A 12,974-nucleotide genomic window follows, 5' to 3' on the forward strand; every position below is an offset into this window, starting at 1 on the left:
TAACATCATCTTTAGATTTGAATCATTTTCATCAAAAAACACTGTAATGTATGTAGTTCTTGCAAAAGCAGAAGCAGTTCTTGGAATCATATGAATTCAAAAAGGACACCCACCATATGAATTCCAAAATTCAAAAAGGCATCCCATCATTTTGGATTATTTTAGAGTTTTTATATAATGAAACCACCCAAATCACAAAGAAGGTTGAAGGAAAGTTATATGTGCCTTTGTGTTTCATGTATTTGGACAGCCCCTCAAGTCACTGAAGGTGGATGAAGTATCAAAAGTGGGAAGGCAAGGACCTTACTTTCGAGATGGGCTCCGACAAATAGGTACTGGCTCTACTTTCAGGGAACAACATTTTCTCGACCCTGTTCGATATACACACACAGAGAATGTGTAACTGGCCTGGTATATCAGGCAATATTAGCTTTGAAAACGTTCCAATTTCAACTATGTTTTAACAGTTATGCATTGATATTGGCCTTTAACAAGTTTTATATACATTTAGATACCTTTTTTTTTAGGTCTCTGTGTTCTGGGCATTTTATTTATATATTTATTTAATTATATATATATATGTATATATTGTTATTAATCATGCTGTATCATATATTATTCTTGTAGACTATGTACTCACCTACCATGTGCAGAAGACCCCTACCAGTGTGCGGCGGCAGCCCTCGCGCTCATTCGCACGGAGTATGAGGGACAGCCTGATGCGGAGCTTCCGGCGTACCCGCCAAACACCAGATCCACAAGAGGACCCAGAAATTGCTGCACAGGAACATCAGTCAGACTACCATGAAGATGACCAGAATTTTCGGCGGGAGGAGTTTGAAGAGAACCTTAGGGAGATGGGGTTAGAGTTGGAGAGGGATGAAGGGGTAAGCGGGACATTTTGACATTTTGTCATAAAAACATTTGCTGAGCAAGACCAGGATATCTAAGCCATACTTCTTACAATTTTGTGGTGTCATATCATGTCTAATTATGTATTTTTCACGAATGCAATTCATTCATCATCTTCATTTTGTATCATGTCAGACTACAATACCTGGTATGGGTTTCCTGAAGATCCATGCACCGTGGAGTGTTCTCTGCAGAGAGGCGGAGTTTATGAAGTTGAAGATGCCCACCAAGAAGGTGTGTACTGAATCAAATCATCATCATCGAGCACATGATGTCATATCCTGCCAGCTCAGACCATAACCATTTATATCTATGTATTCTTTGAATTCACGTACAGATGTATGAAGTCAAGCAAGGCAGCAATATAGTAGAGAAGATCAATCTGTTTATTCATAAAGTGACGGAACCATTACATCCAAAAGTTGAAGAGAGCAAGAGTCAAACTGCCAAGCATTTGAGCTACCCATTCTCCAGAGAGAGACAACACCTGTGAGTATGGAAGTATGCTTAATAATGCTAAAAGTATCCACTACTGTTCAAAACTTATATTTGTATCTTTTAAATAAGATGTAAAATGAATCAATGTTACAGATGATGATTTCAGCTTGAAATGATGGGTTTGTTCTTGAAAATGTCTGTGACCTGCTACTGCACCCTTCTCACCCTGTCTAAAACAGCCCTGTTCGGAAACTCTGATGCTTTCCACTATGCATTTAAAGTTTGCCCATACATGATGAAAGTTTAGCCTAATGTCATGATCAACAACATTTGTGGATCTAATATCACATATTTCAATACAAAACACAGCTGGCCAAAATGAACAAAATATGTATGGATGTGTCTACATGTATCACATTCAGATTGGATGATTATTAAAGCTTATTTATTGCAAGGAACTGTTAGCATGCTATGCCAGCGATGATTAGCATACCATGAGAGTTGCAATGTGTTTAACACAGGCTTAAGTTACTTATGTAAACAACTGAGGCTGTAACATTAGCTAGCTATCTAACGGTGAACTATGCCTATCCTGTTGGCTGTTGGAGTCTGACGAGTCTGATTACGTTATAAAAGATACACTGTCTTTGAGTGTTGCCTGACATCTGTAAAGATAGTTTGTGATTTAGCTCGAATTCTGCAAGCTTTGAAAACGTGGTTCACTTAAGGTTTTACTAAGAGAAAATTTGAAATGGACTTTCAATTGGCTTTATTTTGGGAAAGGCAGAGTACATGTATGTCTTGCATGAACATACACATCAGGATCAGAATTCAGACTTCAGAATGTGGTCTCTGGGTTGTAGCCATAGACCCGACTCATCACCGGTGGGTCTCCCTGAACTCTTGTTGTCCTCCAGTGACTTTCTACCATTCTTGAAATGCAAATGCCACTCAAAACACCTCACCTGGCACCTCGCTTCATTGCCGAAGGCTTTCTGAAGCATTTCAAGGGTCTGAAATGCGCATGTAGCAGTGGTCATAAAAACACGTGTAACACAGGTGCTGATGTTGAACAAGCGACGAAACGCAGAATACTTGCTGTGCTCCATTCGTTAATAACAGGAACTCTCTGAACTTTTTGATACCCAAAGTGTCTCCACACAGCCATAGACAGGACACAGGAGACGCTCCACACAGCCACAGACAGGACACAGGAGACGATATGCATAGGAATGGACTGTTTTGGTTGGTTCTAGCTCTGCGTCAGGCTACTGTCACCCTTCTGTTCTCTCACTATGAGAGGATGCACACTGCATTCTGTTTTCTAGCATTGATAGAAACCTTAAAGGCTGTTCCTTCCAGTAAATCCACCAACCGGTTTAATTTCCATTTGAAAAGTACCTAAAATAATGAACTGTGTAGGTATGCATGTCTCTGTCACAGCAGCAGTAGGGCAAGGTGGAGGACAGTGGGCCAGTAGACCAAGCCCCTTCATTAACGGTTCCATTCACATGCTAAAGACTTTGTTTAGTATAGTTTGGGGTTTAAGGGAGGGGGAAAAACATGGGGAAAAATCCACTATAAATGAAATGCTACCCAGGTTCAAGCATAATTCCTGCATATTGAGGCAAGCACAAAAGACACAAACGCAAAAACGACTACAGCAATAGGCTTTCCAGTATCACATACACATGTGTTGCCCTCACTGGAGCGCCCAGAGGAGAAGTGCATCCTGCCTTATTAATTACATTATTACATATAACCATTTGAAACAAAATATACAATAGCAATAATTCAGGGACTCCTAATGTTTTGGCAGGTTTGACCTCTCGGACAGAGCTTCGTTCTTTAGCAGCAAAACCAGGAGTTCAATAGTAAGTACTACACACACTACGACTAACTGGTACTGTATTTAGCATTTACATTCATTCATTGCTGTGATGTGAGTCCATGAAGTTCATTTGACCGAATAACCAAATTGGTTACATACTCTTGTTTACCACATGCTTAAAATGTAAAAAAAAACATGTATTTATCATCTAAACTATTTGTAGAATAAGCTGTACACCAACACATTTCATAGTTTCAGATATAGCTGCTTCGTGATATACAGTCACACTTTGGTGATGGAAACTGTTAGTGCAGGCAACTTTTACTTGCAACTTTCCTCATTTTGTACTGCCACCTTACCTGAGTCAGGAGACTATTGGGTCAATCCTGGCCAAATCAGAGTATCACAGTTCATGTCAACATTAATTTCATTTGTGTATTTTATTCATGAAGATGTATTTTCTTCATCAGGTGTATGAAGTGTTGAAGAGAACAAAGTGCACACGGACAAAATACATCATGGGTAAACCTTATCTCTGACACACTTAACTCTTTCTCAAAGCTGTAAAGAGACTGCCTGGGCTTCTTCCTTTTCGAGGAATTGTATGTCAAATTGGATGTGTATAAGTGTATAAGCCCTTTGAACATACGTATATCCCCCTCTGGAGTCTTTTTGCGTTGGGCCTAACTGATCCTCTAGAAGGCAATTTATACAGGCTTAAAAAATTTTTTTTTTTTTTAAATAAACTGACATTCTCAGCAGCAGCATCTAAATATTACGATATTACACAACATCAGTGGGATGCATGCCTTGCCATCAGAAATTCATCCACACATTTCAGGAAAGTAGTAAAGAAGACTTTCTGTTAAGACCGAACATAGGAATGTTTGGCCACAAGTTAGGCCATAATGTCACTGGAGAGACTCCAGGACCACGGCTGTAATGCACTGATGTTTCCTCACGTTACATTTGACTGATTCCCTTGCAGTTAGAGGCCATTTTTTGAGCAAGAGCAAAATCCATTAAAAGAAATACAGTGCATGAATTATCTCAAATCTACTGGCAATCGTGAGCATGTCGATTCAAACAAAAACTCAACGCAAAAACAAAACATAATTCAAGAGAGGGAGGCATACTTTTAGTCTGTCAGACATGCCTCCTCACGAGTGGATGACCAGGTCATTTTCCATGCATCACCTGACATTCCAGAGGTCCTCTGTAACGGTTTAGTGTAAGGGTACTTGCGTAAGGATTTTATAACACATTCATAAGCAAGATAACATAACATCTCCATTACTCCATTCAAGTTATTGCCAGAGAAGTGAAGATATACCATACCATAATATATCTATTATATAGATTTAGTCATGCAATATATCATGCAATCATCATCTTCTGGAATACACCTCCGTGGAAGCCCAGGCTCTCTCTTTCATGTGTGTTGTGATATCTCTTTTCAACATCTTAAAATGAAACAATACATCCATGTTATCCAGGAATTACCAGCCTCCTTGGAAATGGAGTTTATACCTCTGCTTACCCTCCTCATGATGTAAGTTGCATCAAGTAATATAATGCTATACTCATTTTAATAAACACACTTTTAACTACAAGCTATTAACTGTTTGATGAAACCGCACTCCACACCCCTACAGCAGTTCTTTAGTTGGACTTCGGTCATGTAACAGTAGTCTTGTTACATTGTTACCACACAAGTATGTAGTTTAGGATGGAATCATGCGCTAACACCACATCAATTGGCTGTTTTATAATTAGTATATTACACTACATTTGTAAAATTGCAGTGTGCAGTGTTAACCATTTTGCGCTATGTGCTAAGATATTATGATGATTTTTTCCCCCAAGTTTTAGAGGTCTGTATGATATATTTCTTCTTGTGTGACTGTCACTTGTGTTATCCTACAGGGAGATATTGATGGCATACAGGCAGAACCCAATGACCGGAAGGTGAGACTGAGTCCAGACATTCAGTTCTGCACTATAAAAACCAATACATGTTTAATAGTGAGAAATACACATAATGTCCCAGTATGTACAGCATCCTAGACCAGAACATTGTCAACTGTAGTTGACATCAGTAAGAAGCAAGCCTATCGTATAATCGTTAGCTGTATTTGAAAAGTTCCAGTGTTTAAATAAAGATCAACGGGTCTGTTGGCATTCAACATGGATTCTACATGGATGGTTGCTATGGCCAAAGCCCAGTCATTAGTTCCATACCTAATTCCTACCAAAGAGGTCAACTATCAATAAATAGATGAAAGTGTGCATGTCTGTGTTTTTGAATAAGTAAATAAATTAAAGTGTGCATGTCCGTGATTTTTAAAACTCAATTGAGAGTAAAATTTAGTCTTTATACTTCAAAAAACAAATACCCCCGAATGTGGACGTCATGCAGCAGTGGACTCAGACTGCCTTGTCTTGTTTGTTATTGTTATTGTATGATTAAAATGAGCAAACAAACAAATGAGGTAAGTAAGTAAGTAAGTTCATTTATATAGCACATTTCATACAAGAGTTGCAGTTCAAAGTTCTTTACATAAAATCAATAAAAACTAGTAGCAAGAGCAATGCAAAATAATGATCAACATCGTATCAGAACCTGATGTTCCGATAGGCTTCTTGGATTACTATAATCATGATAAAAGTAATAAAACCCTTCTGCCTGGTCTTTAGCTCAGTCGAAACCATAGTGTTGCTTCATAGATTTCGCCTTTCCCTGTTAAATATTTTCCCTAGCTATGTTTCCCGCGCCCAGAGGCCTGCAGGGGACCGGCGATAGCTATCCTAATTTGTCTCTCCAGATACTTGACTATACGTTGTGTAGCCCTCGCTATATTTGCCGCGCCCAGAGGACTAGAAAAACAGGGTACCCTCAAAACAGTTTACAGAGAAATAGTAAAAATAGGGCAAGATAAAATTCAAGTTACAGATAAATAAATAGTGCCAAATAAAATTAATAAAATGCTTTGGTAAAAAGATTCCCTAATATTTATGGGTAAAGTGTTTCATAATTTTGGGGCATAGTTGACAAAGGCCGCATCAACAAATGAACAACAATGATCATACACAGTATTCCATGAAATACCAACTTTACACAGACATGGTACTTTTAACATTAGCTAGACAATTGACAATTTTTTTTATTGTCAATTGAGGATTTATAATAATAAATAATTAAATAGATTGGAATTTTAGCACAATTTTAAATAACAAAAACAATCTGTTTCCCAGACTGATGAAAGTTATATTGTTATATTTGTTGTATGTTTTATTGTTTTTTTTATATGGCTCCTCATAAGGTTTCAAAAAGCTCTGTTGATTTGAATGGGCGACCCCAACTTTCGGAGGTCTGATATTTCTTTACATTGACGGCAACGGGTTTTGTGCTTCTAATTCAAATCCTTCATATTATTCCGCAAGTAGTATATCCCTTACATATGTTATGTTTAACTCATTCTTTTCCACAGATCCTGTATGAGGAGTGGGCGTCCTACAGCATTTTCTACAAGTACCAGCCTATTGGCCTCATCAGGTATGATATGGTGCAATCAGCCATCAGCTCTCTGCCTAAAGAAGACAGTGTAAGATTTTTTTATTCAGCCGTGCTGTTGTGAGTATGGTGAGGAGCACACAAAGCGGGACCCTCTGTGCTTTTTTAACTAGAACGTTCTTTCATAGAACTACACAAAGGGCATTGTTGTTTTTTTTGTTTTTGTTATTATTATTATTATTATTTTAGTGATGCTTAAGACTGTTGTAAGTGTTGCTTGTGTTGCTTGCCTTGCCTACCTGGTTGACATGGATACGGCCATCTGACCAGTACATTTTTTTAGCATCCTAAGTAGCTAGCAGTGCCAGCTATAAAGTTCATATTTGTTCAAATGTTTACATAATTAACGTTCGGGATGATAGGATCGAAGTTTAAAGAGGTGCTGCGCCGATGCCAGATCCTCTTCATTTCTGTTGAGTGACTACAGAGAGTAGTTCTGATGCTATTAGGGAATCAAATGTCACATGTTTATGACTTTGCTGTTTTTTTTCTCATCCATTTTATGCTGTCTCTCTTTCTCTGTCACAACAGGAAGTACTTTGGGGAGAAGGTGGCCCTTTACTTTGCTTGGCTGGGTGTATACACCCAAATGCTGATCCCGGCAGCCATTGTTGGCGTGATTGTGTTCCTGTACGGCTGTGCAACTGTAGATGATAACATTCCCAGGTCTGTAAGCCCCCTGGGCATTATCAAAGTCTATGGTCACGTGCCACAGGTAGGGCCAGATGGTCCGAAGTACTTTGGATGTATTTCTTGTCCACTACAGTGCAGCATCCCCCCCCCACCCCAAACTAATGTGTTTCCCTTAACACATTGTGGTGATTTGTTTAATGAAAATATATTTAACATATTTTTAAATATATTAATAAACTGTCAAAGGTTACTTTACACAATAGCCAACGCAAAGTTAACATATAGTTCAACAACAAACAGGCCAAAACACAGACGGTCCGGAACAATAATTTATAAAAGGAGAATATACTGGCTGTAGTATTGTTGTTTGTCATGTTTCCTTAATCTCTGATGAATGATCATGGTCATTTTTGGATTTAGTACATGTTTTGTCATGAATAATTAACCATGTCAAATTCCATCAGCATGAGTAGAATGTGATGAGGGTTAAGGGAGTTGAATAATTTGTAGTTATGCTGTAAATGTTGGTATCGCTTAGGATGAGCTATTGCTTGCAAAACCTGTAATGTTACAATAAATATATTCCAGCCCTCTCACAGTTATAGTTATAGTACAGAATAGCACTCTTACGCTATGCTTCCATTGCAGCGAAACACCTCGCAGACTTCACCTACCCACTTTTTGTTTGGGGGTTGTGGTCGCGAAAACAGCAAGCAAGTTTGGTAATCCTGTTAGTAGCAAGTGTAGTTATAGTGCAGTTAGCCTGTCAGCTAGCTATAAAGTACTAGCTCCGAGTAATGAAATGAAGATCAACAGGGGTCTATTTGCCCCAACTAAGTTCATGTAACATGTAAACAACAATCCGCGTTGATGTAGACAATTAGGTCGCTCAGACATGTTTTAGTTATATAAATATTTTCATGCTACATGAAGCCTTGAGCCTCTGCTATCTTGGTCAGACTGTTTTTTGTTACTCCTGCCCCTCTAGAGAATGCCACGTATGAAACACATCACACACCGATCTGATTGGTTCTCACATGGTTTCATTTGCATAGGCTCAATTTTGCCAGCTTGGCCTGATTCGCTCAGATTTCTCCAACAGCGAATTTCGCATACAATCTGAAAGACGGTGAAGGGAAATTTGCTGCAATGGAAGTGTACAGTTAAGCTCAACAGGTTTTCCTCAGAGTAGGAAGTTGATGCCATTTTAGTTAAAGCAACACATTTGCATCATACTTTGCATTTAGCATTATCATTACACAAATTCAAAAACATATTTCTGCTCAACCCTTTTGCACAGTATGGAGATCTGTGACCCTCGCAACAACATCACCATGTGCCCTCTCTGCGATCGTGCCTGTAGCTACTGGAAGCTCTCGACAGCCTGTGGCACCGCCCGAGCAAGCCACCTGTTTGACAACCCAGCCACTGTCTTCTTCTCTGTCTTCATGGCTCTGTGGGGTAAGCCTGTCAGCCTTCTCTCTCACTCTTGCTCTGTTACTGTTACTGTTACAATAGGAGAGTCTGGTGATGCAAACAATGCCTAGCGTTAGATGTGTGGCATAAACCTGGAGAAAGAGATGGACTACCCCAAAAAAGAGCCAGTTTCCTGAACTGCAAACGCCATGGCCGATGATGACCACAGTAACCAAAATCCTACACTAACTGGATGAGCATGATTTACAGCTCATGAAACTTCTTGGCACCGCACCCGTAGTTCTGCTGCTGTAACCACAGGCACTTTTGAGGTGACTTGGATCTTTGGCATAACTTAAGTAATCACCATTTTCTGGTTTATAAAGGTACTTATTATGATATACATATTTTCCCAATCAGTATTTTAATTGTGAACACCTCTGCAGTGCTATATGACAGTTAGGCTACTTATCTAGCCTAACTAAGTCCAAGAACATCAGCATGATGGAGTGCTGTTTCTGTTTCTTGAGACCTTGGCAGTGTTCCATTTCCATAGGCACTGTGCACAACCAGTGGTGCTCAATTGAACATCAAAACACTTGTTTTCTATTTTGTATTGTCCACACTTAAGCTTTTGAATCGCCTTGTCTCTTTACTCTTGGTGTTCTCTGTTATTTCATAACCTGGCTGATTGATTACCCTTAGACAGAGTTATTTTTATATCCAGGGGATCTCTGCTTTAACCACTCATAGGGTTTACCCAACATATCTTTTTCAATTTTTTCCATTACGCACTGGCACCGCTGGCAATTGGCTGTCACCTATGCCACAAACAATCAGTGCAGGTCATGTAAACATACAGGTTTGCAAATCAGTGCAGTTGTTAATGTTTGGATGGTTGAGTATATGTGGTATGTTTATTGCTGTTGGTATGTTGTAGATAACATTTATCAGAAAACATAACAGGGGTTCCACAGATCTTCCACTCCAAGAGAAACAGTCATCTGTCTAAACGCTCCCCACCACTTCCCTTTCTAGCCACTATGTTCATGGAGCACTGGAAGAGGAGGCAGATGAGGCTCAACTACATCTGGGACCTCACAGGCCTTGAAGAGGAAGATCTGATTGACACAGTAAGTACACATAGTACATGATACAAGTAGGTCTTCTGTACAGGTGTTTGGGGCCAGTTCACTTACATTTCCTCACATTCCTGGACATCCATTCAACACAACGCCAGGATTGAATCATGAAAGATGGTATTGACTCTTAAATAAGACCAAATGAAATGCTCATAAATGCACATATTCTGCTTACACTAATAAAGAAGATTTGTGTAAGTCGGAAAACGACAAAGCAATGCTTTGACATAACATTAGAAGTTCTTCTGTTTGTGTTCGTATATTGTTTGTGTTGATGTTCATTTGAAGCATGGTTTATTCTGGTAGCTGTTGTAGCCAGACATCAGCACAAAAGCTTACTACAGGGTGACAAATGAACCATCTGAGAGGTCCGTGAACACTTACTAAAGTAGCGTAATAATAAAACCCACATTCTTGAAAAACATTTATGCCAGTTAAACACCAGGATCCCACAGACCATTTCTAGAGATGCAGAAAGTGCACTGATCTGAGGAAAGCCAATTAAGCGCCAGTAAGAAGGCAGCCTCGGCACCCAGTCGTCCTCTGCTCCTAGAGATCCCTCTGCAGTCTGGCTGTTAACCTATTAGATAGTCATGTGTTATGGCTGCTTGTAATATCTGGTTCCATTTTAATCTATGTGGGCCTGTATTGTTGAATGTTTCAGAATAACGATAATGGCCACTGTAACCTGCCGATTTAATTTTGCCTCGTGTTTTTGCTAAATAATAAGTATGATCCTCCATTTTTCAAAATTAGGGTTCTCACAGAACAAAATGGTTAGCCAGCACCCACAACCACTTATTCCTCGTTTTCTTCTGTCTTTGTCACCATATTCATGCAGCCGCTTCAACATAAAAATGTGAAAGGCCCTTTCTAGAGCCAGTAGTCTGTTCTAGGCTGCTGTAGATAGAGTACATGGCGGTGCAACATGGCAGGCTGCTTAGAAGATGACCCACTTCCAATGTAGATATGAAGGGTTTATTCTAAACTAACGAAAACACAATTTATAGTTACAGGTGATTATACACTAATGAAAACATAAGAATGAATACTATATTCCATTTCTGCTAATAGATGCCTCCTTAATTCTACACACTGCACTTTTAAAAACTAGTTAGTTATATTTCAGTGATATTATATGTATGATATTCAGACATCGTAGGGGCCAAGATTCTTGTAGCAGTGTCAAATCCGGACACTGTCCTCTTTTCTTTTTTTAAGTTGTCACCCCAGGGGCAAGAACTGAGTCGTTATTTGCATTTTGACTGCAGTGAATGAATAAGATTCTGTCTCTTTCTTCATTGCTGCCCAGGACCATCCACGACCTGATTATGAGTTCCGAGTAAGGCAGAAGACCCTTCATAAGGAGTCTCACAGCTCAAAGGTAAGCTTCTCTTGGTGTCCTTGAATGTGGCCGGCATTCATCTCACCCAATTGGACAGGCATCAACCACTCAACACAACAGCAGATCAATTAAGTTGAACACATGGGGGCGCCACACAAGGTGTAGGCTCTACCATAGTGGTCAAAATAAAGATCAGTCACAAATCAGTCTCATAAATCAATCAAATATAATACTCATAAAATATGACACTATTGTCATATAATGTGTACATGTACTGTATATGGGACCATCTAACTGCTAGGACCTTTAGGACCCTTGAGTGACGTCACCGGAAATCCGATGCCTCCGGGTATATGTTAGTCTTACTTTGATGCTGAATGTGATGAGATTGATTTCAAATCAAATCAGATGCCTCCGGGGTATATGTTAGTCTTACTTTGATGCTGAATGTGATGAGATTGATTTCAAATCAAATCAGATGCCTCCGGGTATATGTTAGTCTTACGTTGATGCTGAATGTGATAAGATTGATTTCAAATCAAATCAGATGCCTCCGGGTATATGTTAGTCTTACGTTGATGCTGAATGTGATGAGATTGATGACCTGCCTGTATTACCTCCATGTTTGTTCAATAGAGAACTTTGCACTTAAATATACTTATTGAGTGGACATCAATTCTTTACAACTATCAATTTGGAACTTGATTCATAATTAAATGAATAACTACAACCAAGTTGCCTTATTAATGGTAAGATCACCAGCATATTACTGATGTTGTCAGAATAGTACCAATGTTATCTTGGTGGCCCTCGTGAAGACAGTATTACTATTGAAGCAGGGTTGCACCCACAGTTATTCAGAAGGTAAGGCGCCTCCGTTCTTCTGGTGCCCGTGTGAGGCTGGTACCCATTGTACCTACACTTAATATGACATTCTTTTTCCATTTCAGAATGAGAAGGTGAAACTAACCTGCACAGACAGAATGCCTGCATATATGACCGTCTTCATCATGATGTGTTTTATGGTAAAGCTTTAGTAGGCTTACATTTCATTTTACAAATGCTAAAACTAATTAGCATCTTTTCCCGTATTGATTTTATTTTATTTTAATAACACTAACAGTTTGGGGAAATTGTGAATTGACTCTAACTTTCTTTCATTGCGCAGATTTCTGTGACCTTTGCCATCGTGTTTGGGGTTGTCCTGTACCGGATCTCCATCAAAACAGCCTTGCATATGAGTTCTACCCCTACCTTCCGCTCAAATGTGCGTGCGACTGTGAAGGGTACAGCTGCGGTCATCAACCTCATCATCATCATCATCATGGATGAGATCTATGGGGCCTTGGCTCGCTGGCTCACTGTCCTTGGTGGGTTTTTGAAACGTTTTTTTTTTCACAGCTTTTGCACGAAACCCCTTCTCCACAGTACGAACAAAGTTCTTAACCTTTACTTTTTTCTCATAGATCATTCAATGTATTGTTTCGTTGTCAATTTATTGTTTGGTTGTGTGCATTTATTGTTTGGTTGTGTGGTATTTTTGAACCAAAAGTTGCCTTGTCTTCAAAGCTCCAAACTTCAAAGCGCTACACATAGCATAAATCTAGCACTACTAAGGTCTTAAGAAGAGTTCCCTATCCACCATCCCTATAGCAGAATATCACAGTGGTAACTATGGGAACT

At 39.3% G+C, this 12,974-nt stretch overlaps 1 protein-coding gene across 5 annotated transcripts in view; it reads left to right on the plus strand.

Moving 5' to 3' along the window:
- The window catches only part of LOC105891079 (anoctamin-1-like), a 58,545-nt gene that overhangs the window by 22,286 nt on the left and 23,285 nt on the right, over window positions 1-12,974 (plus strand). For all 5 annotated transcript variants that reach the window (XM_031569738.2, XM_031569739.2, XM_031569740.2 and 2 more), the window contains 15 exons: window positions 251-332; window positions 628-887; window positions 1,048-1,146; window positions 1,250-1,401; window positions 3,170-3,224; window positions 3,652-3,703; window positions 4,678-4,733; window positions 5,108-5,149; window positions 6,673-6,737; window positions 7,287-7,421; window positions 8,689-8,849; window positions 9,843-9,937; window positions 11,259-11,330; window positions 12,242-12,316; window positions 12,460-12,661. In XM_031569738.2, the coding sequence (XP_031425598.1) occupies window positions 251-332; window positions 628-887; window positions 1,048-1,146; window positions 1,250-1,401; window positions 3,170-3,224; window positions 3,652-3,703; window positions 4,678-4,733; window positions 5,108-5,149; window positions 6,673-6,737; window positions 7,287-7,421; window positions 8,689-8,849; window positions 9,843-9,937; window positions 11,259-11,330; window positions 12,242-12,316; window positions 12,460-12,661 (1,603 nt within the window). The remainder of the gene's footprint in view (window positions 1-250; window positions 333-627; window positions 888-1,047; window positions 1,147-1,249; window positions 1,402-3,169; window positions 3,225-3,651; window positions 3,704-4,677; window positions 4,734-5,107; window positions 5,150-6,672; window positions 6,738-7,286; window positions 7,422-8,688; window positions 8,850-9,842; window positions 9,938-11,258; window positions 11,331-12,241; window positions 12,317-12,459; window positions 12,662-12,974) is intronic.

This window comes from Clupea harengus, chromosome 6 (genome assembly GCF_900700415.2).
Source record: "Clupea harengus chromosome 6, Ch_v2.0.2, whole genome shotgun sequence".
Lineage (NCBI taxonomy): Eukaryota > Metazoa > Chordata > Actinopteri > Clupeiformes > Clupeidae > Clupea > Clupea harengus.